This window comes from Ursus maritimus, unplaced genomic scaffold (genome assembly GCF_017311325.1).
Source record: "Ursus maritimus isolate PB19 unplaced genomic scaffold, ASM1731132v1 scaffold_26, whole genome shotgun sequence".
Lineage (NCBI taxonomy): Eukaryota > Metazoa > Chordata > Mammalia > Carnivora > Ursidae > Ursus > Ursus maritimus.
Genome location: NW_024425119.1, coordinates 41,664,545 through 41,689,704, shown reverse-complemented (window position 1 = coordinate 41,689,704; position 25,160 = coordinate 41,664,545). Strand labels below are relative to the sequence as shown.

The following is a 25,160-nucleotide window of genomic DNA, read 5'->3' as shown; positions in this document are numbered from 1 at the left end:
GCTGTATTACAATAAAATATACTTTATTGTTAAAATAATTAGTACGTATGCTTAATTTATATGCAGTTTTTCATAACTGCCTCTTTTCTTAAAGATTTTATTTATTTATTGGAGGGGGGGGAGCATGAGTAGGGGGGAGGGGCAAAGGGAGAAGCAGTCTCCCCGCTGAGCAGGGAGCCCGATGTGGGGCTGGATCCCAGGACCCTGGCACCATGACCCGAGCCAAAGGCGGACACTTAACCGACAGTGGCACGCAGGTGCCACTTTCATAACTGCACCTTTAGCATAAAACAAGACAGTGTGTGGACTAAGACAAGTACTCGAAGTTCAGGAATCTCCCTTTTGACGCTGGCACTTACAGGGCTTACGTGACAAACAGCATAGCATGTCTCGGGCCAGCAGCTCTCCTTTGTAAAGAGCCGCAGTAAATACTGTAGGCTCTGTGGGCTGCACAGTCACCTCAGCCCGCCGCTGTGGTGCACAAGTCCCCACAGACAGCACGTAAACAAGTAAGAGTGTCTGTGTTCCAGTAAAACTTAATTTGTGGACAAGGAAATTTAAGTTTCATATAATTTTCACACATCACAAAATACTATCCTTCCTTTGACTTTTCCATAACCATTTAAAAGTGTATAAGCCCTTCTGAACCCACGGGCTCTCCAACAACAAATGGCAGAGATGATCTGACCCACGGGGCACAGCTGGGTGACCCCTGTCACACACGAACACCAGTTCCGGACCTAGGCCCGACGGGCCGCATAGGAGTTATCCGAGCCGCTTCTGTAAGAAGTACAGCTTCACGAGTCCCACCCCAGAGGTTCGGGATTCAATAAGCTGCAGGGGAATCTGTGCTCACCAGGACTGGGGACTGCCAGTCATCTTCCAGGTCACTAAAACAGGGGAGGGGGGGATTCAAACACCTATCTTCAAACACTTAGATTCCCCTGCTTCACCTGCCTCTGCTAGCTGTATGGCCTGGGTGAGCCGCTCTCCCTGGATCTCATTTCCCTCGTCTATGAAATGAGAGAGAGGCTGCCTGATGGGCGTGCCCAGGCCCTTTCCTGCTCTGATATCTGTGATTCTGTGGTTTAGAAAATATGCGGGAACATCCGAGATGAAGTGCCATACCTTTGAGGAGAAAGCCTATTATTATTTATTCTTTCACATTACGTCTTGGTAGAACTCTCCTGAATTGGTTGTTTTGCTCCTTCAATGTGATACTCTGTCGAGTCCAGGGTCCACAGCTGTGATACTACCCTGAAAACCATACTTCTGTGGGCAGAGGGCAGCACGGAGCAGTCCCAGGGCAGAAGTGCACCAAGGGCTGCTCCCCCCCCCCGCCCCCGCCCTGTCTCCCCTGCTTCTATGCCCCGTTCCTGGCAGAACAGTGAAGAGCAGAGAGAAAATGAATGGGGATGACTGGTGAGGGGCTGGCTTTAAAAAATATATATTTAAAGCACTTTAAAGCCATATGCGTGGCCAATAAAATCTCAGTAATCGTCATTAAACTGCTGATGAGAATCTAGAAAAGGAGTTTTGTCCCTTGTTCAACACTGGATTGATTTTCAAAGCCCAGGAAGACTGAATGGGAAGGACAGCAAGCTTTGGATTCTTACAAGAATACTTCTTAAGCAAGAATCACTTGGTGTCCATGAAGTCCAATAATATTTTACCTAATCTGTCTTAAATTAGATCTTTGTGAAGTAAATGAGTTAAAAGGAAAATTGAAATTGAATTGTGGTTTATTGCCCAAGGGGAAATATCAGTTTATAATAACAGCCACTGAACGCGTTTGAGCACAAGGCCCATTAAGAGCAGTGGAACAGCTCTTACCGAGTTATGGCACAGTTTTCATAAATATGTCATGCCAGCATAAAATGAACCTTCTGAAAAGCACAGGCTTTTCATTTCTAATTAGCAACGTGGGGCTTGGAGCACAGGATGGAGGAGCTTTGCCACTGCTAATTCAGGATAAGACGTATTTTCTTCAGGGTCTACTGTGAGGGGAAGAGACACTGCGCACGTCAGGGACAAGCACATTCGTACACACACCGCACAAATCCTAGCATCCTGCAAATGCGGTCCAATAAATGCACGTAAGTACCAAAGTACTGCAGTGCGGCCAATATAATGGCATGTTGTCACCCTCACCCCACCTCAGGATCAGATTCTTTTAATCATACAAAAAGTGTAGGTTAAAATAATAAAGGGTACACAGATACGAAAAGACGTTACGGAGAAGAGTACTCGATGCAGGGCTGGAATAGATCACAGACCAGAAAGCTTCTTAGAGAAAGGTTTATTGTCCAGCCCCTGGTTTGCTGTGGGACACACAGCCCAGCAGAGTGGCTCTCCCTTCAACTGAGTCCTCCCTCTCCTGTGAGGTCATCATCTCCATTAGGGCAAAAGTAACCCTCATGTACCTAATGACCTCTGGCTATAATGAACACCAAGGCGCCCAGGGACTGAGCCAATCTACAAGAGGGAAGTTGGGAACCAATGTCCTTTGAGTCTATCTAGCTCTAGCTGTTACAGACACTGACTTGTGACTGTCTCCCTGAGTTTGGCCCCTGGATCTTAACTGTTTTGGTCTCTAGAACCCCCTGACCCTCTTGTTTTTAGCTGACTTCTCTCCCCTTCTGTTCTTGCCTGTCTCAACCTCATATATACACCGTCTTCTCGCGGACCTTTCGTACTCCCTCTGAACCAGGCAACTGGTCAGTTTGACTTACATTAGTTGTTAGCTCTTTCCCGCCTAACTATAAATTGTTAATTCTGGTAACTTCTACGAAGGGCACATTCTCTCTGCCTGTTGGCTTCAGAGTGCACGCACAGTTCTCTGTCCGATGACAATCTGAATACAGCCGATCCGCAGAGCAGCCACACCAGCGACAGCAGCAGCAGCCCGCCGTCCGCTCGTCAACAGCGATCTGGCATTCACCTCCGAGTGACTATCTACAGAGCCCATACAGCGGGCGGCAAATCAATGTCCCTTCCAAGTTCCCCCAGTTTAATATAGGAACATCTAATGCTGAATCTAAACAGATTCTACTTCAGACGGGGAAGCTGTTGGGACAGAAATGACCTGCACTGTCAAACGACTACCCCGTGTTGAAAAGAGTCTGGATGCCATTCTTAATGCTAATCTGCTTAGTGGGCCCCTCAAGTGAAACCACGATTACAGTCCCATGGGCCTCAGGAAAGGCTCCAGCAAAGGCACAACTGGCCTGAATTTCTTCAGTACCTGTGTCCTGGCACTCAGCTGCCTTTTAAAAATACTGAACTAAAGCAGGACATGAAACATGGACAATTTTTTTTTCCTTTAGGCTATACTTTCATTTGAACTATGAATATTTTTTATTTTATTTTCTTTTGTTATTTTTTAAGTAGGTTCCACAAACACGGCGCTTGAACTCACAACCCTGAGATCAAGACCTGAGCCAAATCAAGGGTTGGATGCTTAACTGACTGAGCCACCCAGGGGTCCCGAACTATGAATATTTAGAGCCCTCGTCTTCCAAGTCTCTATTCCACTACACCGAGGATTAGGCAAGACGGACATCTAAATCTCATATTAATGTTTTTACTGCTTTTGATCATTGACAGTTGTACCTATGAGCCTATCTGAGGACCAACATTGAACATTAAGCATTTACTCCGTGGCAGGCAGCCTACTAAGACGTCCATTCAGTATCTGTCTCACAGCAACCACTTCATGAGGTAGGTAGGTACTATTTTCCAGATGATGAAACTGAGGCGGAAAGTCAGGTAACTTTCCCAAGACCACGACATTATTTATTAAGTGGCAAAACTTAGAACTGAGCCGAGGCGGTCTAACTCCAAAGCCTGTGCTCTTATAAGGCAATTTTTAAAAAGCTTCAAAAAATCTAACCCTCACTTTACAGCCAAGAGACCACGCACAGACACCTCTGCTCACACTAACACCACAGAGCTGAGAGTTACTAGGGGCCAGGTCTCCCGGCGTCTGGTCCTGAATGCTTTTTCTCACACCAGGTCATCCGGTCCAATCCTTGGGTCAATGAAGCAATCTCTCTTCCTTAATACCTTTAACTCTGGCAAAAGGGAAACCCCTGCACATCCCTCGGAGATCACAGCAGCTGGTTATGGCTGTGGCCTTTTTCCCAAGTGAAGCTGGATGAAGGTAATGTTGGCACCACATGCACCTGTGGCTTATTGTTTTCCAGGTGCTTCTGCACACACTTGCTCATTTGGTTTGACCTTGTAACCGCATGCCTTCCAACCCACATTTGGAGCAGCTGACCCCCTTCCTGCCCACATCCTGGTCACGGGAAGCCATACCTGGCAGAACAGCAGCGCCATGCACCTGCTCCAGGCTGAGCCAGCATGATGCTGCTCCCTAGAGGTTGGGCGGCCCTGAACCTCCTACATGGCCACTCTTCCTTGCTGCCCTTCAATATGAATTTGCCTTTGATCTCTTTCCCCTTTACCCTCTTAGGGTACTCAGACTGCAGCTGCTCTGGGGTAAAGCAAAATGCACGTTTGTTATATAAAGCATATTAACCCCCTTAGTCACTGTATTCATATTCCAGAATATTCTATATTCTTGCTTTCCTCTCTCTTAGAAAGCAGCAGAGTGTTTTCTATAGAGGCTCTGAGGCCACAAAGACCTGGATTCAAGGCACAGCTCCATTGCTTATTAGCTGTCATGATCTTTGTCGACTTCTCTAGGTTGTTAAGACTCGGTTTTCTTATTGATAAAATAGGGATATTGATTAATAGTACCTACTTCATCAGGTTATGAGAATTAAATGAAGATTCACCAAGAGTCCTCGCTACAGTGTCTGGCACAGAATGAACCCTCAACGGATGTGATTAGGATGCTGCTGCGGCCATCACACAGACTACTGTCACTCCTGCTCTCTGGCTCCCAACATGGGGTGGCCATGAGGAAACCCCGAGGGCTACCATACATGTTAGTACTCACACACTTGGCACAAGACCATAGGATAAGCTAGACCAAGTATCCAGAGTCACTAGGAGACACCTGTATGGCTGCACTGAATGGCTCAAGATGGGCCCCAGAGCTTATGTCAGACCTAAGAACTCTGGAAGTGGGAGAAAAAAAACACGGCTTAGTACACACACATTGGGATCCAATCTGCCTCTCGACGGGAGCCACAGCAAACCACACTCCATGCTCTCGTCACAACCAAACCCACTGTCTGAAACAATTCAGTCCTTCCCATGCCCCTCTGCCTTTGTGTGTACCAGTCTTTTTACCCGAACTGCTCTTTCTTCTCTTTTGCAACAGGTGAAATTTTTAACCATATTTTAATACTTTAAGGTCCAGCTCAACTACCACCTCCTCTCTGCAGATGGCCCCATTCAACTCTCTTAAACAGAATTATACTTCCTTCCTGTGTGTCTCTGCTTGGCACTTAATTCGATTAGAGCAGTTCACGTAGTGTTGTCATTTTTATGTACACATCTTTATCTCTCACTGGACCCTGAGGTCCTTAAAGCAGGGCTATGGCTTCCAACTACTGTTTCTCAGCTTAGCGAGTAGAGTGCATAATCTGATGCCCATCTGGCAAAGGTAGAGATTCATACATGTTTACTGAACACATGAATTAATCTCTTAGACATGAAGAAATGATCAGACAACTAACCTATAACTATACGCAACTTTCTGCTCAGTGTCTAATCGACCTTTTCCACCCTTTAGCTCATCCGCCCATAAGAATTATTTGCTGTAGTTTGAAAAGTCTTCTCATCTTTTCTGTGTCTTAGATACCATGCTAAAGATACAGCCTGAGACAAATACACTAAAAAACAAAACAAAACAAAAAACCTCAAAACACCATGGAGTAACTTCATATTGAGGCAGCGTAAAATGCTAGAAAATTATCTAAAAGCGACAGAACACAAAAACAAAAAATGAGTCTGCAGTATACGCTAGAGAGACAGCATGGTATGGCCGAAAGATCATGAACATTAAATCACACATCCCCGCGCCTGAAATCTGGCTCTGCCCCACACTAGCTTAGGGAATCTGAGCAATTCAGATTTCTGCACCACAATATTTTCTTACTTATAAAAATATGCAACATTCTACTGACAGCTCCTTAAGGTTGGTAGCCCCTAAGAACTGCAGAAAATTGGGGAGTCGATAATGATATCTAGAATTTGGGTGGTGTCATCCACTAAAACAGCTGATGAAAGAAGGAGGTTTGAGAGGAGAAACGACTTCAATATGAAACACACTGAGTTACCTGTGGGAAACCCAGCTAGAGATGACTGGCAAGCTGCGGAATATTAAGGAGTGTTCCAGGCTGGAGATACAGATTCAAGAGTACTGAGAGAATGGGTGACATCACCCAGGGAGAGTGTGTCGAACGACAGGAACATGGGCCACGTACAGAACCTGGGAGAGGTGCCGGAAATGGAAGAGAAGGAATGATCGGAGATATATGGAGCATTAAGCCAAGGAAGAGAAGAGCTGCAAGAATTAGGGAGGAATCAACAGTATCAAATACAGCAGAGAGGTTCGGTGCGATAAGAAGTAAAACAATGTCCGATAAATTCGGCAGTTTGACATCACAGAGGATCTTACCATGAGAATGTCAGCGGAGAGGTGAGGATGCAGAGTCAGGCTGCAAGGATGGGGAAGTGGGTGGGAGGCATGCAGGTGGCGATGATGAGTAAAGGCTACTCTTCACAAGTTTCAATGGCAGGAGAAGAGAGGTTAGACTAGCTGGTGATGTGGGCTCAAGTGAGGGCTTGTTAGAATGGGAGAGGCTTTGGGAGTGTTTATAGGCTGAGGGGAAGGAACCAGGATGCAAAGGGAAAGACTGACAGACCAGAAAAGTGAGAGGAAAACTGCGAGAGTGAAGTTCTAGAGAAGGCTGGAAGGCATGGGTGGGGTCAGAGGCACAGGGACAGGGACTGGCCTTGAACAGTAGAGAGGGGACCTCATCCTCTGAAACTGGAGGGATCTTTTATTCAAACTTGCTTACACAGGCCAAACTTTGGAAGTTGAGGAATAGGAGTGCCTCTTCAGAGCCAGTATCGAAAATTCTACTGCTAGGTTCAGAGTTGGCAGAAATTGTCATATAATGGGGCAATCCTAATCTTGAACGGTGTCAAACAGGGTTAGGTGTAAAGAACAATATGTAAAGAATTTACAACTCATCTGAATATGGAAACAATCAGTAAGAGAAGCATCCCTCTGTACAATGATGCCACAGGCTTATTCTCTTTGACTAATAAAGAATTTAAAATATGGTTATTGTCAGAAGATGATCAATATCATTGTGATCTTGAGAGGTCCTCCACCACTTCCAACGGCCATTATTAACTAACCCATTCAACAGGTCAATTTTCATTAAAATAAAAATATTTCATGACCCTGGAGAAACCATCGGAGACTCATTCCTAAAACTATCAATCAGTGGAATTTTATGGCCGAGGTATTAATAACATGCGTTCTAGAATTCAGGTGAAAGGTTGTCTCTTCTACATCAACACGGCTCAGAGCTTTGGAACTGCAACTTAGTACTTGTGCAAGGAATTGAGAAGACCTGAGGCTTTTTTTCTGGAGCAAATGCAAGGTTCATCTGCAGGTGCCCCCGTGACTCACACCGATGCTGAAATGTGCTGGACTCCTGCCTGTGTGAAAATCGAAGACTGGCAAAATCTCTCAACAGAGTGATACTGGCTTTTAAGTAACTCAGAATATCTGCATTATGGGTCCTTTTAAAGATTATAATTTAGTGCTTGATAAAAGCCTATTTAAGACACCGAATATCTAGACAGCGTGTAGCCTCTGATTCTTCTGTATTCCCTAGGTTTAGTCTCTTACCACGTTAGAGCACCACAACCTCTCGAGTACCTAGGCCATATTGTCTTTAATGCACATATCATTATCTGTAATGATTCATTTCTTTACTTGTTTATTATCTGTCTCCCCAACAAAAACTAAGTTCCAAGAATAGCATAGCCTTGTCTGATTTGCTCCCGAGGGCATGGAACAGAGCCTGGGCGTACAGAAAACGCTCAATAACAATTTATCACATTATCAAACGAATGACTGAATGCTCGACTCTGTCCTTAACCTTCCACAATCAATCACAAAATCCTATCAATTTATCTCTGTAACAGCTCTTGACTTCATCCACTGCCCTTACTCTTCACTTCCACCATATTTGGACCCTTATCACCTCACAGCTGGTCTCTTGTCCTCTGGCCCACCCTGCATATCACATTCACGTCCCTAAAGCTCTACTTCGATCTGCACTCCCCAACACCTCCAGTAGGTCTCTGCTGTTTATCGAATAAAGACCAAACTTCCTCGTCTCATATGGAGTCCTCCATGATCTGGCTCCAGCTCTCCCTCCCCAGCCTCATCTCCCATGGTTCCTCACTCATTTCCCCACATTCCAGTCAAATCAGACTACTCCACTTTTTCTTCCATTGTTCTACGCCCTTGTCTCTGAGCCTTTGCTCGCATTGCTCTTTCTGCCTAGAATGTTTCGGTCTATCCCTCTTTTAGAAACTCCAAAGCCTGATTCAAATACTACTCTTACTATGAGGTAAGTAAGGCCCTTTCTGGGGCTCTCTTGTCAAAAATTATATCATACTATACACTGCCATGTTATAAGCTACTTAAGGGTGAAGAATGGACTTTATTAATCTTTGTCTCCCTAAGAGAACCAAACAGACCCCCTGCCCCACAAGGCCTCACATATCGGAAGTACTCAAGAAGTATTTTTGTTGAATAAATGGGTCATGTTTTATATGAGGCAACCCAAATTGGCATAGATTCCAATGTCCATTTCTCTCATTCTCTTTTTAGTCGGTTAATACAGGGGAGGTAACACAACTCACACAGCCAAGAAAGAAGCAAAACACTTAATAAAGGGAGACATGACAGGACAACCTACAATGTTCAGGGAATAACATCCTTTGTATAATACACACATGATACCAATAAACCAAGAAGAGAATCAAGCATGAGGTGGAGGCTATTAACCCATGACCTTTGATAAAGTCTTTCCAACTCTAAGTTTCTACAAGAGGAGAGATAAGACTGGTAGCACTTAACAACAGTCTCCAGCCCTCTGAAAATATCTAAAATGTCAGGAAAACGATTTCCTGATCTACTTCCTCAGCCCCTAAAGGAAACTAATTCTTTGGGAAAGGAAAAGATATACTGGTAATCAGTCTCTTTCCCCTCCAAAGTTCAATTCATTTTGGTCAATGGGAAAATTTTTATTAGAAAAAATATCATGTCACCTTTCATGTTCAAAGCACTCAGAAAAGTACCTCGTGTTTTCATATGCATTGCCTCCTAAGATTAATGTAATCAACAGATATGGATTGAACACTCACTACAGGGCAGGCACTGCTCCAGCCGATGAGCACAAAGATGAACAATAAACAAATAAACCCATGGCAGGTGTTGCCAAGCGCTAGGGAGAAAACTGAAGCAGGGCTGGAGCAACAGGCTGTTTTGTTTTATGTAGGCTACGAGAAATGACCTTCACAGCAACCCGGCGAGACAGGCGGGATATTAGCTATTAGCCTCATCTTAATTTCCTAGATTAGGGAAACTGACACCCTGCATGGTTAGGTGACATGCTCAAGATGGCCTAGAATAGGTAGGGATAGGATCCGAAACCAGATGTCCCAACACTTGGTCTACTGCTAAGGTCTTAAAGAGGGTTTGGCTGTGGGAATATTCAGCTAAATTCCTCCCCCTCTAGAGAGTGATGTTTGGAGAATAGAAAAGCACCCCACACATGCACATCCTTAACCCGTCACCCTGACGATGGCCTGCCTCCCGCTGGTGCACAAGCATTTGCCTCACTTTGATTTGGGGGATAAAGTAACAGAAACACCATTTTTTTTTATATTGTTGCATATTGGCTTTTTAAAAACAAAGTTTTAAAATACGTAGTTTTTATTTAGAACAGAAAGGAGCATCTAGGCTTATTGTGCAAAAGCAGGAAATGCAGCACCTCATTAGTAATACTTCAAATCACACCTAATGAACATGAACTCTCCTTAAGCAGCCTGTCTCTGTTCTGCACACCTGTTGAAGAGTATGTGAAAATAGATTCAGCAAGGATTTTCTGCCAGGAGCGCTTGGGACTCTGTGTGTGTGTAAGGAGGAAACTGTAAACATTGCTGGGAACAGAATGCCCTGCTATAGCTAACGTGAATTAAATCTAAAAACCACTTCTTGGTAAAGGTTGGACCAAATGTATTATATGTTAATGTATTACAGAAATTCAGAAGGAGGAGGAATCAGTTCTGGTGTAGAGAATCAAGCCAGGCTTCAAGAAGAGGCCCTAGGGCCTGGACGAATGGGTCAAGTGTCAAAAGGTGAAGTTAAAGGACCAGTACGTTCTAAGAGGAGGGAATGGAGACCAGGAGGCAGGGGACACTCGGGAAACAGGAAGCAGTCTGCCACAGCTAAAATATACTGTGATAGACATATGTGTGAAATACAATTAGAAGGATACAGATAAATGTCCAGCTCTCATCTTGCATATATTATAGGTGAGGAAATTGAAGCCCAGAGAAATTTGAGTGATTTGGCCAAGGGCAAACAAGGGGCACAGGAAGAACTAAAATGGAAGTGTTTATATCGCCAGTTAGGTGCTCTTTTCACTATCCCATTCTGTCAGTAGGTTGGGGGACTGGGACAGGTGGGAGATCATGTTCCTGTTAAAAGTAAAAATACAGGGGCGCTTGGGTGGTTCAGTTGGTTAAGCGTCTGACTCTTGATTTGGGCTCAGGTCCTGATCTCAGGGTCATGAGATCCAGCCCCGCGGTGGGCTCTGCAATCAGCAGAGTCTGCTTGTCCCTCGCCCTTTGCCCCCTGCCTCTCCCTCTCTAAAAAGAAAAAAAAAGTAAAGTAAAAATACGTCGGGAGGTTAAATAACCTGTGTTCAGATTACATGTCCAGCTGAACTGTTGCAGGAGTGCGGATACTGAGCCCGAGTCTCCGGAACAGCTTGTCTGCGGCGGCTACACTACTCAGCTCCTGCACTTCGCAAGGTAAAATCCTGCAACTAATACAGACACCAGCCTTTCCTCCAGAAGCACTGCACTTCTTAGGACCCATCCTAAAAAAGGCTATTAAGCCGTAGGGATTATCGGGAAAATGAATGAAAAAGCAGGTTCTTCTTCCTGTCTGTAAATTTGCTTGCCTAGCTTCAGAAGAACTGAGCCAATGAAGCTGAGGATCGGTTAATAAAACATGAGAAAAGTGGAGAACCAGAAATGTGTTGTAACCAACTAAGAGTTTGGAGGCATGGGTTCTAGTCCTGGCTCCACCACGAACACTGGTGTTGGCTTTTTTTTTTTTTTTTTTGAGAAGGGCTATACTTTTTTTCAAAAGATTTTATTTATTTATTTGTCAGAGAGAGATAGCGAGAGAGCGCGCACAACTGGGGAAGGGGGCAGAGGGAGAGGGAGAAGCAGACTCCCTGCTGAGCAGGGAGCTCGACGCAGGGCTCGATCCCAGGGTCCTGGGATCATGACCTGAGCCTAAGGCAGATGCTTAACCAACTGAGCCACTCAGGCGCCCCTACTATTGGCTTTTGACAAGTACTTCCCCTCATTAAATTTATAAAAGGAGGAGGCTGAATTAGCTGATGTCGAAGGATACACTATTCTAATTTTCTATGATTCCAGGTAGACTACAATTTGCAGGAAAAGAGAAATGAGGAGTTGAAGGCAAATTGAACTTTGGGAAACCACATATAATTTCTTAATGCATTAGGCATGAGCCCTATTTAAAGACACATCAGTCCATCCTATAATTTAGATTTTTGTTCATAAGGCTTTCTTGTAAGAGCGTATACCCCCTGAACAAAAAGGACACGTGGATCAATCACCAATTTAAGAAGTGGGAAAAGAAGTAGGAGGCAACTCTGAAGGCCCTTCTCAACCTAATCCACAGACTTTCTTGCTGCCCCACTTCAGATAGTTATCAGGAATATATGTGGCCATTTGAAATTCAACAAGTTATTATTAAGAACTGGGGAGATAGAAAAACCCTTCTTCAAGTAATACAAAGTCCTTGATTTGATTTATTAAAAAAGCTTAGAAGGGGGAGAAATCAATTGAGAATTTACACTGATAAAATATAAGATTTCGAAGCATGAAAGAAGGGAAAACAACAAAATTAAGACTTGAACAGGCTTAAGAAAATAGCAGAAAGAAAACCAAGAACAAAGGCATTCGGGAGAGTTCAAGTTCCTTAGAATACCTATTTGTTTTTGCCGATACATATATAAAGAAACTCTGGAAGACCCTCCTAACAGTGGTTACCTGTTCAAGGAGACAGGAAGTGAGCAGAAGAGGGAGAGGTGTAAAGGGGAGACTTTTTACTGAATATCTTTGATTGACTTTTTAACCATGTAGGTACATAACTTATTTTTATTTAATATAAACAAATTAATAAATAAACACACACGTCCCCTAAATGCAATTATTTGCAAGCAACAGCTGAAATACAAGAAAGCCAAAGAAAGGAGACATTAGAACAAAGTACCAAGAGGCAAAGAAAATGTTGTAGCACTGGGAGGTCTGAGGAAATCCGAAGAGAGTGTTTTCGGGAACAGCTGGGAGTGCAATGCAACATGGACAACACTGCTGAGGGCCTCAAGAAGCTCAAACCAGCACCAGCTGGTACAAGGGTATCTGAAAATACGACACACAGGTTTATGTCCCTGTGTCCCTGGAGAGTGTGAAATCCACAACGGGATGAAACCAGAACTCTACTAACAGGGGAGTAGTTTTCTTTCACCTCTAAAATAGAGGGAAGGAAATGAGAAACCAGTTTCATTGAGAGCCATAAAAATGGTTAATCAGGTAGAAAATGAGACCTATAAGGAAAAGATAAAGAAATCCACTTGTATCATTTATCAAAGAAACTCTATTTTGCAAGAATTATTTAAGGCAGTCCATGAAAAACAAACGCAAGGGAATGTCCTCTTAAAGTCATTTCTACTCTCAATATTTTGATTTGTGGGTTAATTCCCAGTGTGCTTCCTTGTAGAGGAGACCTTGCTAATTTGGCCTAGTGAAAGGCCTAGTTAGTAAGAAGTATTAGTAATGCCCGTAAAGATTTGCAAATAAACTTGAGCAAACATATTAGTAATCGACTAAAAAATCCCTTGCTTTGGGGCGCCTGGCTGGCTCAGTCGGTGGAGCATGTGACTCTTGCTTTTGGGGTTGTAAGTTTGAGCCCCACGTTGGGTGTGGAGATTACTTAAAAATAAAATCTTAAAAAAAAAAAACAACCCTTGATTAACAGTACAATTAATACTTCTGAAGTGCTACTAATATTCTTTCTTGTCATGAGTGTTAGTTTGTTTGCTTTATAATAATAATTAATCTATGCATTTATGTTTTATGAACTTTTCTGCATGGTGGTATGTTTCACAAAAAAAAAAAAAAAAAAAGATTAGCAAAAAAAAAAAAAAAATACAATTAAAGTTATCCTTTCCTCAAACTATTTAACCTTGTGGTGAGGCCGAAGGCTGAAGTCCGACTGTCATGAAGAGCCAGTCCCCTAATGGAGCTCCGTCAACATCTATCCTGCCCAAGGAATGACACCTATCAGGGCCAGAGACCCACCCCGTCTGAGGCCTCGCTCCCAATCCAGGGCCACTGAAATCTGAGGTGTTAGAGGAGAAAAGAGGCTATCTACGGGGCAGCAACCAGGGGAAAAGGCATGCAAACGGGAAACTGGCTCTGACAACCAAAGCTCTATGTATTCTTTGTATAGTAAGTCAAGTGTAAGAAAGGGAGATTTAATTTGCATTGGAGTCGGAAAAATAAACAGTTCAAATAAAAGCAAGGAGGTTTTAGCCTCCTGAAAGGGCAGGGTCCAAGGGGCTTTACTTATCTTCTTATTGCTATAAGAGTACTTTCTGAAAAAGTTTTACCATTGGCCAACTCACTTAAGTAGGCACAACCCAAACCCTGTGATTTGTCATTGCTCTGTACCTCTTCTAAGATCATGGATGTCAGGGTAGGAAAGAGCAAGAAAACATTTCTAAAAATATTTCAAAATTTTACAATGAATGAATTTTTTTTCTAAAAATAGCCAAAGATTCCACGTTCCCTTATTCTCTAACCCAGAACGTTACAGCTTGCCTCCTCCCTTCCCATCTACCCCACTCGGCAAAGGCTGAGATTACAAAGTTAGACTTTTAAAAAGGGAAGAGTAAATGAGGAAATCAATGAAAGTTTATGAAAACTACTCAGTTCCAGAACTTGATGTGTGAAAAAGTCCTTAGAAATTCTAACTTCTCAGTTCTAGATGAGAAAATTTAGGCCCAGAGAGGTGACGTGTCTTGCTAATGGACATGAACTAGTTTTGAGAAGTTTTTCTTCATTGAAAACTTTCTTTTCCTATAATCTATTTGTGGTAGCTTGAACAATATACTTTTGAGAAAAGAGAAATACAGATAATAAGCATGGAGAATGACGGTAGAGTCAGGAGTTCTCACTTCTAGTCTACTGTAATTTCTATCGTATCATGCTTTGCTTCTGAGACTTTCTATACTTCTCAGGCGAAGGTACAGGCTACCGGTGCTACTTTGCTTCTGCCATGGAGCTGTCCTAGCTGCCGCAGAAGTGAGTGAAGACAGCTTTGTGTAGACAACGTCTTCCCTGTTTTTGCCATCCTGAGCCAAAAATGACTGAGATCTACTGGTCTCATCTTACTTCTGTCCCATTATTAAGCCAAAAAATTAAAATTTCTTCCAAATTAAAAGACTGAAGGACAAGTTAGGGGAAGTTTATGAGGCAGTTTTGTTAATAAAAACAGTTTAGGTAAGATTCATATTTGTGAATATGTAATTACACAAAGCCTTTTCTCCCCTCATCTGGAAACACCTATCAATCTAATTCTTTAAATGACACTTACCAAATGAGGGATCCCTAAAATGGGGTCTGATGTCATTCCTGCTGTCATGTATGCAATGGCTCATTAGTTGGCTGGCGGATTAGCCAGGGGGCTTTGCTTCTCCACCTGTTGCCTCGTTTCAAAAGATAATCATGAGAAAGAAACCCATGGTTTGGTCAAAGATTAGTTAGGGGAGTCTGAAACTCTTGGCCAAGTGAAGACTAGTATTTATTTCACTTGTGTTTCTTACCGGCAGGAATAACAGAGTGGACTCTAATGTAGGAATGAGTGGGGGCTCAACCCAGACGACTGAGTCACAAGGCCAAACACCTGGTCTCCTCACTGGCCCGGTTTGGTTTACCTTCCTCTATTCCTGTCTCCAACAGCTGTGACCTGAGGTCACCAAGGGACAGAGAAAGATCGCACAGAGCACAAACCCATCATCTCCTTTATATTAACAATAGGCTTTGCTGCTATTGTAATAGTTACATCATCTTTACACTTAAAGAGAGAATTCTGAACGTGTGTAGGAGACAGACTCTACCCGCCTATAGCTCCTTTCACTGCGCCATCTTTCTCGGACTCTATTAATAGTCACGTTGCATTTACGTTCTCTTTTGTTTTGTTTTTTATTCCGTTTTCCTTTTTCTGATCTGGCCTGGAGCCAAAACCGGAAGTCTTATTAACAGGGTGGAGAAGTGTCGAGACCCACAAATGACCCTGAGCAGCAATTAGACGGAAAAATAAACCGCATTAACCAGAACTGAAACGCAATTTTAACTACTTATCCAAACTTGGGAAAGGGACAGTTCTTTCTCCCCCGTCTCCCCTAAGGCTGTTAGGAAAGGGGGTCTGAAGCTGCGTGGCCTCCTCCAACTCACTTTCTGCGTCAAATAGTATGGGTCAAAGTCCTCCAGGGGAACTGCGACCAGGCCTTGTGGGATGTCCCCGTAGATGAAAGGCAGACTCTTCCCTGCCTCCAGGTCACTGTTGGGCTTGGGCTTGCTGTCCTCATCGTCTTCCCGATGACTGCCTTCGGCCTTCGGCGGTTTCTTGAGCTTGCTCTCGGCAATGCGCCTCTCGATGTTCGCCAGTGACTCAGGGGTGAAAGGCTTGAAACTATCGGGGCCTGGTGGTGCAAGCAGCCGCGCTGCCATCTTCTCATCCTGCAGCAGCTTCGTTAGTTATGCTGCGTCCGGGACAGGTCAGCTCTGGAAGAAACGGCAACACAGACAGCAGTAATCAATCGCTGCTCTGAAAAGAGGCCAGACCAAACCATCTCACTCTCGACCTTTATTCACAACCTCTGCAACACATAGTTTCCTCCGTGACACGGTTATTTTTCTCCTCGGAGAAGCTGTGGCGTGAACGGGCTGCGTGAGGCTCACCGCCACCCCTCAGGGGAATGGTTAGCCGGGGAGACGGAAAGACGGGAGGCTCCGGAATTGCTAGTTTTTCTCTCTTACTTAGACGCAGCTCACTGTTCGCGACCACACGTGACTACAGAGTACGTTCCACACCCTCCTGGAACTTCTCCTGTAATAAGGCATCCTTCACATCACCCAGGGGCACGCGTTAGCTTTGGAATCCTTATATGCTCGAGTCACCTTCCTTTCCCAGAACTCTATTCCCTAAAGAAATACGCTTCCTTCCAAATACAACACCGGGGCAAACCGTCACTCTTTTCAAATTCCAGTTTCTGCAAACACTAAACCCTTCAAAACTTTGGGGACACAAAATATAGATAAAATAGCTTCCATCTACTTTGGCTCTTCCGTTTTAAGTTATTTTTCAATTTACCAAGATGCGTGAAGTCCATCTGGCATAAGAGCCCAGAAGTACCTCTTTGATGACAGATGCTGCCAGGGACAACGGGGGGCAGGGGGAGGGGCGGGGGAAGCCAGTGGCAGAGGAATCTCAGAGAACTTCTTCTGAAGCCACAGCACTGCAGCGCCTGCCGCAGGGTGAAGGACGGCAGAGGCCTGCGTGCAGCCCAGAGGGGCTCAAACCAGGAAGGACAGACGTGAGAACACAACGACAAACCAAACTTCCCTTCTAAAAGGAAAAATGAAGTAGGGCCATACTAGAGCCCATGATTTCTAAGCATGGAATTTGAAAAGTCCATTTCCATGTTTATACAGAGTCCTGGGTTATTTGAAACACGCCTTTAAGGGGGACCTAGGTGGCTCAGTCGGTTAAGAGTCCAACTCTTGATTTCAGCTCAGGTCATGAGCTCAGGGTCCTGAGATCGAGCCCCCCATTGGGCTCCACGCTCAGCACAGGGTCTGCTTGAGATTCTCTCTCTCCCTCTCCTCCTCTGCCCCTCCCCAAGCTCTCTCTCTCTCACACACACACACACACACACACACTCTCTCTCTCTCTCTCTCTGTCAATAAATAAATCAAATATTTAAACAAAACAAAACACATCTTGGAACAGGGGACTCCCTAACATCAAAAACAACAGTGTTTGGTGCCTGTCACGAAAGGACCCCGTAGGTGAGTCTTACCATGAAAGCTTTAGGGCTTTACCAGCGTTTCGTCTGGTGCTCATGGTGCTACTTTTGCTGTTAGTTTTGTGAGTTCCACAGAGACAATCTGGGAAAATTTTTTTAAAAGGCTAAAGACTGTTCTTTCCCTCCTACTTAGCCCTCAGGGTCCACTTCAAGGCAAGTATCCATAAAACTCAAGGCTCCTCAAGAGAACAGTCGTAGAGTTAACTCTAAATAATTTGAGAATGAAATACCCAAGGGCGCCTTTCATAAACACACCCGCAGAGATCCCAGATTTCTCTAGCGGTGGTGATTGCTAAGTGTTGCACAGGCAGTGTGTGGAGTCTCCATGTGGGCTGGTCGGCTCACTCCCTTACAGCATGGGACTAATGAGGCCACAGCCACAAAGACCAGAGGGCTCCATGCTGCGCTGAAAAAACCCCACTGTTCCACAGACCGTGGGGACCAAGAAGTCATCACGTATGAAGCACAGAATTCTTGAGATGCAAGGGATTTTACAGATACAGTCCATCTCATTTTATAGATTAGGAAACTTGGGGTCCTAAGAGATTGGACAACTTGCCCAAGGTCACAGGGCCAGGATAAAAATCACAACCCAGGCGCTCTGACTCTCCAACGTATAGTTCTTTTATTGTGACCAGTGCCAGTCACCCCCCCTCCTGTCCTACTCTAACCCCCACTACTCCCAGCGGAACAGTCTGGATCACCAAGTACACCACAGGCAAATGCCAACGGTTTTGCTGATCTAAGACTTTATTTACAATGTTTTCCTCAAGCTAGAATTCTTCTCTCATTCCTTTCCTCCTCTCTATCCCTGAATGGTCTCCAGTAAATGCCCGCTCCTCCGCACAACCTTCCCACCAGCTGCAGCCTTTACTAATCTTCCCCCTTGTGAACTCCTGTAGCTTTATCATGATCTTAGTTAATATTTATCCACCACTTACTACGTCTCAGGCACTGTTCCAAGCACCTTGCTTCTGTTAACTCATTTATTTATTTATTTGTTTGTTTGTTTATTTATTTATTTTTTAAAGATTTTATTTATTTATTTGACAGACAGCCAGCGAGAGAGGGAACACAAGCAGGGGGAGTGGGAGAGGAAGAAGCAGGCCCCCAGCAGAGGAGCCTGATGTGGGGCTCGATCCCAGAATGCTGGGATCACGCCCTGAGCCGAAGGCAGACGCTTAATGACTGCGCCACCCAGGCGCCCCCTGTTAACTCATTTAATCTCCAGGACAACATATGAGGTAGGTGTCATTATTCTTCCCTTTTAAGAGATGAGAAAACAGAGATACAGAGGCATAATACAGCCTGCCCAAAGTTAGACAGCTAGAAAATGACAAATCAGGATTCAAAACATCCTATTTGCACTGGTTTTGGCTCTTAGCCATTGTTGAATTGCACCCTATAAATTCCCAGAGGGCAAGCATGGTGCCTTAAACTACTTCTGTATCCCTTTCACAAATGATAGGATTATGCCTGAAACCCATTATTGGTTCAAATACCTGGGGACCTCTTGGCTCTCACAGTCACACTCATTCTCCACCCTGGGTCACCTCAGTTCCTACTTAGAGGACAAAGAATACTGCAAGAGTTGCTTCCCCATGGAAGCCATCTAAGCGTCCACTGAAAGATGAATGGATAAAGAAGTTGTGGTACATCTATATAAAATGGAATATTACTCAGCCATAAAAAAGAATGCTATATCTTGCCATTTGCAACAACGTAGATGGACTTAGAGGGCTTAATGCTAAGTGAGATAAGTTAGATAGAAAAAGACAAATACCATATGATCTCACTTATACGTAGACTCTAAAACAGCAGAAACAGACCATAAATACAGAGAACAAACTGATGGTTGCTAAGGCGGGGGAGGGGATTGCCACAGGCAAAGTGGATGCAGGGGAGGGGGAGATATAGGCTTCTAGTTATGGAATGAATACGTCACAGGGATGAAAGGCAGAGCACAGGGAATATAGTCAATGTTATGGTCACAGTGCTGTCTGGTGACAGATGGTAGCTACACTCGTGGTGAGCACAGCACAACCTACAGACTTGTCCAGTCACTATGCTGTGCACCTGAAACTAGTGTAACACTGCAAGTCAACAATATTCAAATTGAAAAGAATGAATATACTGCAAGAGGAAGTGACTGAAGATGCTGACAATGCCCGAGACCTGACTGTACAGCCCTGCGTTCTTCACAGGTCAAGCTGTCCAAGGCTAAGTCCTCTGCCTTTGCTTGCAGATCCTGTTTCCTCCTGCCTTCTCCAAGACCATGGTCCCTCAACGATCCCAGCTCCCCCTCACATTCTCGATCTTTTCCTTTTCCTTTCCTACTTCTGTATCTTCTCCCTTTATATCTCCTGCCCCATTCTCTCTCCATGAGGCTTAAGTCCTCATTCTAGTCTATGTTATCCTGGTTCTATCCACAACCACAGTCTCTTCTTCTCTAAGGGCTGGGCTTCTGCAATCTTTCTGCAACACTCTTTCTTTTAGGGATCTCATCTACTCAACATAATCTGCACATGGGTGATTTTCAGATTTTGAACACCAGCCCTAATTGTTCTCCTGAGTCTCACAACTGCCTGTCACCACTTCAAAATTAAAGCGTGCAAAACCACTCATCTCTTTACTTCCCAAACTGATTCCTCCTCCTGGCTCTCTTACTTCTGTTATTAGAGCCATCATTTTTCCAGCCATCTAGCAATGACTCTCAGTCATCTTTGCCCTGTCATCCTTCGCTGTCCTTGCCCAACCAGTGACCAGCCTTACTAATCCTTCTTTCTTCCAAGTTTCCACTTTCAACAGTATCATATCACCTGCATCCAGGTCCTACTAGAACAGCCTCCGCTTGTAGACCAGTGCTCAGACCACCAGGCACATCTCTGCTTCCGCTGTGTCATTTCCCTCCCTCAAACCTACCACAGTTGTAAGACGCAATCCAAACTTCTGCCACCCCACTGCCATGCAAGGTCTTCTACAACCTTACGCTTCTCAAACATTCTCTCCTGTTCTTCCCCTACTCTGGGGACTGTTTTTTGATTTTCTAGGCTTTTTTTTTTTTTTTAAGGTAGAACATAATAAAATGTATAGATCTCAAGCGCACAGATGGGCTATTATGTACATATGTATACACCTGTGTAACCACCACCCAGATTAAGTTACGGAAGATTTATTCTAGCAGCCAGACAGCTCTCTTGAGCCCCCTTGTCAATAACCCCCACCGTCACGTCACCACTAACCTAGCAAAGGCTAGTCTTCCATCTATCTCCATAGATTACTTTGGCCGGTTCCTGCACTTCATATAAGCGGAATATAACATACTCTTCAGGGTCTGGCTTCTTTCACTCAACATTCTTTCTATGAAATTTATCTTTGTTGTGTTTGTACCAGTAGTTCATTCTTTTTATTGCTGGCTAGTAGCCCATGTACGAATCCAGCACAGTTTATCCATTTGACCTTGATAGACATTGAGGTTTTTTATTGTTTTAGGCTATCATGGACAAAAGCTGCTAAGGACGTTTTTGCACATGTCTGCTGGTGGCCATATGTGTTCATTTCTCTTCAGATAGAAACAAGAGTGAAATGCTGGGGTTGAAAGAGGGCATGTGTTTGTCTTGCTTTGATGATACCTCCAGAAATGTAAGAGGGTTCCAGCTGTTCTGTATTGTCACCAGACTTAGAAAGGACAGTCTTCTTTATTTCACCCTTTCTGGTGGGTATGCACATAGGTACTGTACATAGTTTTTTAAAAAATGATTTATTGAGGTGAAATTTATATAACCTAAAATTAACCATTTTAGAGTGAACTCAGTGGCAATTAGTACACTCACAATGTAGAGCAATTACCACGTCTATTTAGTTCCAAAACATTTCCATCACTCCAGAGTAAAACCCTTTACCCACTAATTAGTTTCTCTTCATTCCTCTTCCTGTCCACCCCCCACTCCTGCCCTGAGCTCCTGTTCTGGCTCTCGTGATCTATTCTGGATATTCATACAGATGGAAGCTTACAGTAAGTAATCTTTTGGGTCAGCCTTCTTTCACTTGGCATAATATTTTGTTTTTCTTTTTTTAAAGATTTATCTATTTATTTGAGAGAGAGAGAGAGAGAGAGAGAGCAAGCATGAGCAGGGGGTAGGGAGAGAGGGAGAAGCAGACTCCCCGCTGAGCAGGGAATGTGGGACTGGATGTGGGGCTAGATGTGGGACTGGATCCCAGGACCCCAGGATCATGACCTAAGCCAAAGGCAGACGCTTAACCGACTGAGCCACCCAGGTGTCCCTCTTGTTTTCAGTTCTTATGAGTATATGCCTAGGAGTGGAATTGCAGGGTCATATGTAACAGCATGTTTAATTTTTTGAGGAAATGCCAAACTTTTTCCACAGTGGCTGACCCATTTTGCATTCTGACCAACAATGTAAGGATCCAATTTCCCCATATCCGAGCCAATGCTTATTTTCCTTTTAAATTTTTTTTTAATTTTTAATTTTTTTTTATAGTATTACAGCCATCCTAGTGGGTGTGAGTGGTGTCTCATTGTGGGTTTTGGCTTGCATTTCTCTACTGACTAAAGAGGTTGAGCAGTTTTTCTTGTCTGGGGGCTTACTGGAGTTTTAATTTGCTTTTCTCTGAGGGTACTGAGCACCTTTTCACACGTTTATTGACCATTTAGATATCCTCCTTTGTGAAATACCAGTTTGTCTTGGGCCACTTTTTTCTATTGGTCACCTGCATTTTCTTATTGATTTGCTGGAGTTCTTTGGATATTTTCCATACAAGTCATCTGTCAGATATATCTCAAATGTTTTTCTCCTTTTTACCTTCTTAATGGTGTCTTTTGATAAAAAGTAGTTCTTAAACATAACATAAAAAAAAAGTAGTTCTTAAATTTGCTAAAATCCAACTTATCCATTTTCTCTTTCATGTTTTGTTCTGAGAACTCTTTGCTTATCCCAAGGTCAGGCAGCTACTAGCCTATGTTTTTTCTTTTAGAAGCCTTATTGTTTTACCTTTCTTATTTAGATTTCAAATAATTCGGAGCTGAGTTTTGTATATAAGATAGAGGTCTAGGTTCTTCCCCGCCCCCCAACATGGATATCTAATTGACCCAGTATCGCTCAATAAAAAGGCTGGTCACTGTTATTTTCACTGACTTCTAAATATACTTTCATTTTCTTGTTTTAAATCTCCTGAAGTCTTTCTTTGCTTTTCATTCAAGTTCTATTCATCCATTTAAACCAGCTTAAATTCTTCTTCTGAGAAACCTGTCTTGCAAAAAGTAAAAATAAACTTTTTAGATTTAGAGGGAACTTAGAGACCATCCAGTCCAACTTTCCTTACTTTACAGATAAGAGAACTTTCCAGGAAGCGAGAAAGGCTCGGTTATCTAACTGCTACTTAGTGGCTGACGTAAAACGGCACAAGTCTCTCGGCCTCCAACATAACGCTCTTCTCACCATACCACACGGCCTTTTAGGCAATGCACCTCGCCCGTCATGCGGCCCCAGTCTCAGTTTTCTTCCTCTTGCAGGGCCAGATGAAACACCCAGCCCAGATGATGAAGGAACAAGAGAAGTGACTTTTAGCCCTAACGGTTCTGAAAGAGACTGAACTGGACTTAAAGTTGGGGGAAAGAGATTATTAGGGTTCCCTTCTCTTGGTCATCCAGGAGGATTAAGGCCTTAAAATATCAGCTGTGGCCTGTACCCACAACTAGAAATGAATCTAAATTAAGGGGAGAGGGGTACAAGAGGGAAGGAAAACTGGCTTTGGAGTGGTTGTAACGGATGAAGGAAGAGAAGTCATCCAGGAGGAACTGTTAACAGAAACATTATAGGCAAGGGCACTCAAGAAAAATGTTAAGAGGAGGGTCAAATAGCAAGTAGTATTAAAAACTTGTGTCTGCCTTGAAAAAAAAGAACAAAGTTGGGGGACTTACACTTTACGACAGCAACGATTACTACAAAGATCCAGTCACCAAAGCAGTGTGGTACCGATGAAGGATAAAAGCAGAAAAATGTTCACCTGTAGCCCAGAAGGCCGACTTACAGCCTGTGTAGTTCCAATAAGGATCAAGTATGTGCTGGTTGCCACATTCTTAAAAGAGTCTCATGGCTGCCTGTACATCTCACCCATAGTCGATATTGAACAGAACGATAAGCACCAGAGAAATCTTGTGAAAGTAGTTTTACGAGTAGAAATTCAAAGAAGACATTTATGATCTAATATGCCCTGCACGACCCCACCCCCTTGAGCACTCAGCATGTTAACGACCAGCTTTATACAGCAAAAGTGCAGCTCTGTCTACCCACGGGTCCTGTCCCCCAGCTACTTAAATAAACTAAGTTGCACCATACAACATCTCAAGAATTCTTTCCTGGCTGTTGCAGTCCACAATCCCGTACCAGTACTGGCATAAAGATAGACATATAGACCAATGGAATAGAGAGCCCAGAAACAAATCCTCAGATATATGGTCAAATGATTGTCAACAAGGGTGACAAGACCCTTCAATGAGGAAATGGTCAGGTTTTTCAACAAACGGTCCTGGGAAAACTAGATATCTACATGCAGAAGAGTGAAGTTGGACACTTATTTTACACTATACACAAAAATCAACGCAAAATGGATTAAATATCTAAATGCAAGAGCTAAACCTATAAATCTCTTTAGAAGAAAATGTAGACGGAAATCTTCATGACATTGGATTTGGCAAGGATTTCTTGCATGTGACACCAGAAGCACAGCAACAACAACAAAACAGATATAACTGGACTTCATCAAATAAAAACCTTTGTGCCTCAAAGGACACTAACAAGAAAGTGAAAAGGCAACCCAGAATGGGAGAAAGTATTTGCAAATCATATATCTCATAAAAGATTAATGCTCAGACTACATTTTTAAAAATCCTACAACTCAACAACAAAGAACAAACAACCTAATTAAAAATGGACCAGGGAGGGGGGCACGTGCATAGCTCAGTTGGTTAAGCGTCTGCCTTCGGCTCAGGTCATGATTCCAGGGTCCTGGGATGGAGTCCCGCATCAGGCTCCCTGCTCAGCGGGGAGTCTGCTTCTCCCTCTCCCTCTGCCCCTCTCTCTCCACTCATGCTCTCTCTGTCTCTCTCAAATAAATAAATAAAATCTTTAAAAAAAAATTCTCACTGCCTCTCCCTCTGCCCTGCCCCCGCGCACCCTCTCTCTCTAAAATAAATAAATAAATCCTTTAAAAAAAATGAGCAGAGGACTTGAATAGACATTTCTGCAAAGTAGACATACGGATGGCCAATAACCACACAAAAAGGGGCTCAACATCACTAATCATTAGGGAAATGCAAATCAAAACCACAATGAAATCAACTTCACAGTCACCAGAGTGGTTAATATAAAACAAAACAAAACAGAAAATAACAGTGTTGGCAAGAATGTGGAAAACGTGGAACCCTTGTGCTGCTGTGTGGTAGTCCCTCAAAAAATTAGACATAAAATTTCTACAAGATTCAGCAATTCCACTTTTAGAATTATATCCAGAGGAATTGAAGGCAGGGACTCAAACAAATATTCGTACCCCCATCGTCACAGTAGCATTATTCACAAGAGCCAAAAGGTGGAAGCAACCCAAATGTCCACGGATAGACGACGAATGGATAAACGAGATGTGCTCTACCCACACAATGGAATATTACTCAGCCTTAAAAAGTAAGGAAATTTTGGGGGCGCCTGGGTGGCTCAG

The 25,160-nt window shown here is 43.6% G+C and overlaps 1 protein-coding gene across 9 annotated transcripts in view; it reads right to left on the bottom strand.

The window, feature by feature from the left end:
- The window catches only part of SCN8A (sodium voltage-gated channel alpha subunit 8), a 115,788-nt gene extending 99,658 nt beyond the window's left edge, over positions 1 to 16,130 (bottom strand). For all 9 annotated transcript variants that reach the window (XM_040642476.1, XM_040642473.1, XM_040642477.1 and 6 more), the window contains exon 1: positions 15,793 to 16,130. In XM_040642476.1, coding sequence (XP_040498410.1) covers positions 15,793 to 16,068 — 276 coding nt within the window. In that variant the 5' untranslated portion in view covers positions 16,069 to 16,130. The remainder of the gene's footprint in view (positions 1 to 15,792) is intronic.
- Between the last annotated feature and the right edge of the window lie 9,030 nt (positions 16,131 to 25,160).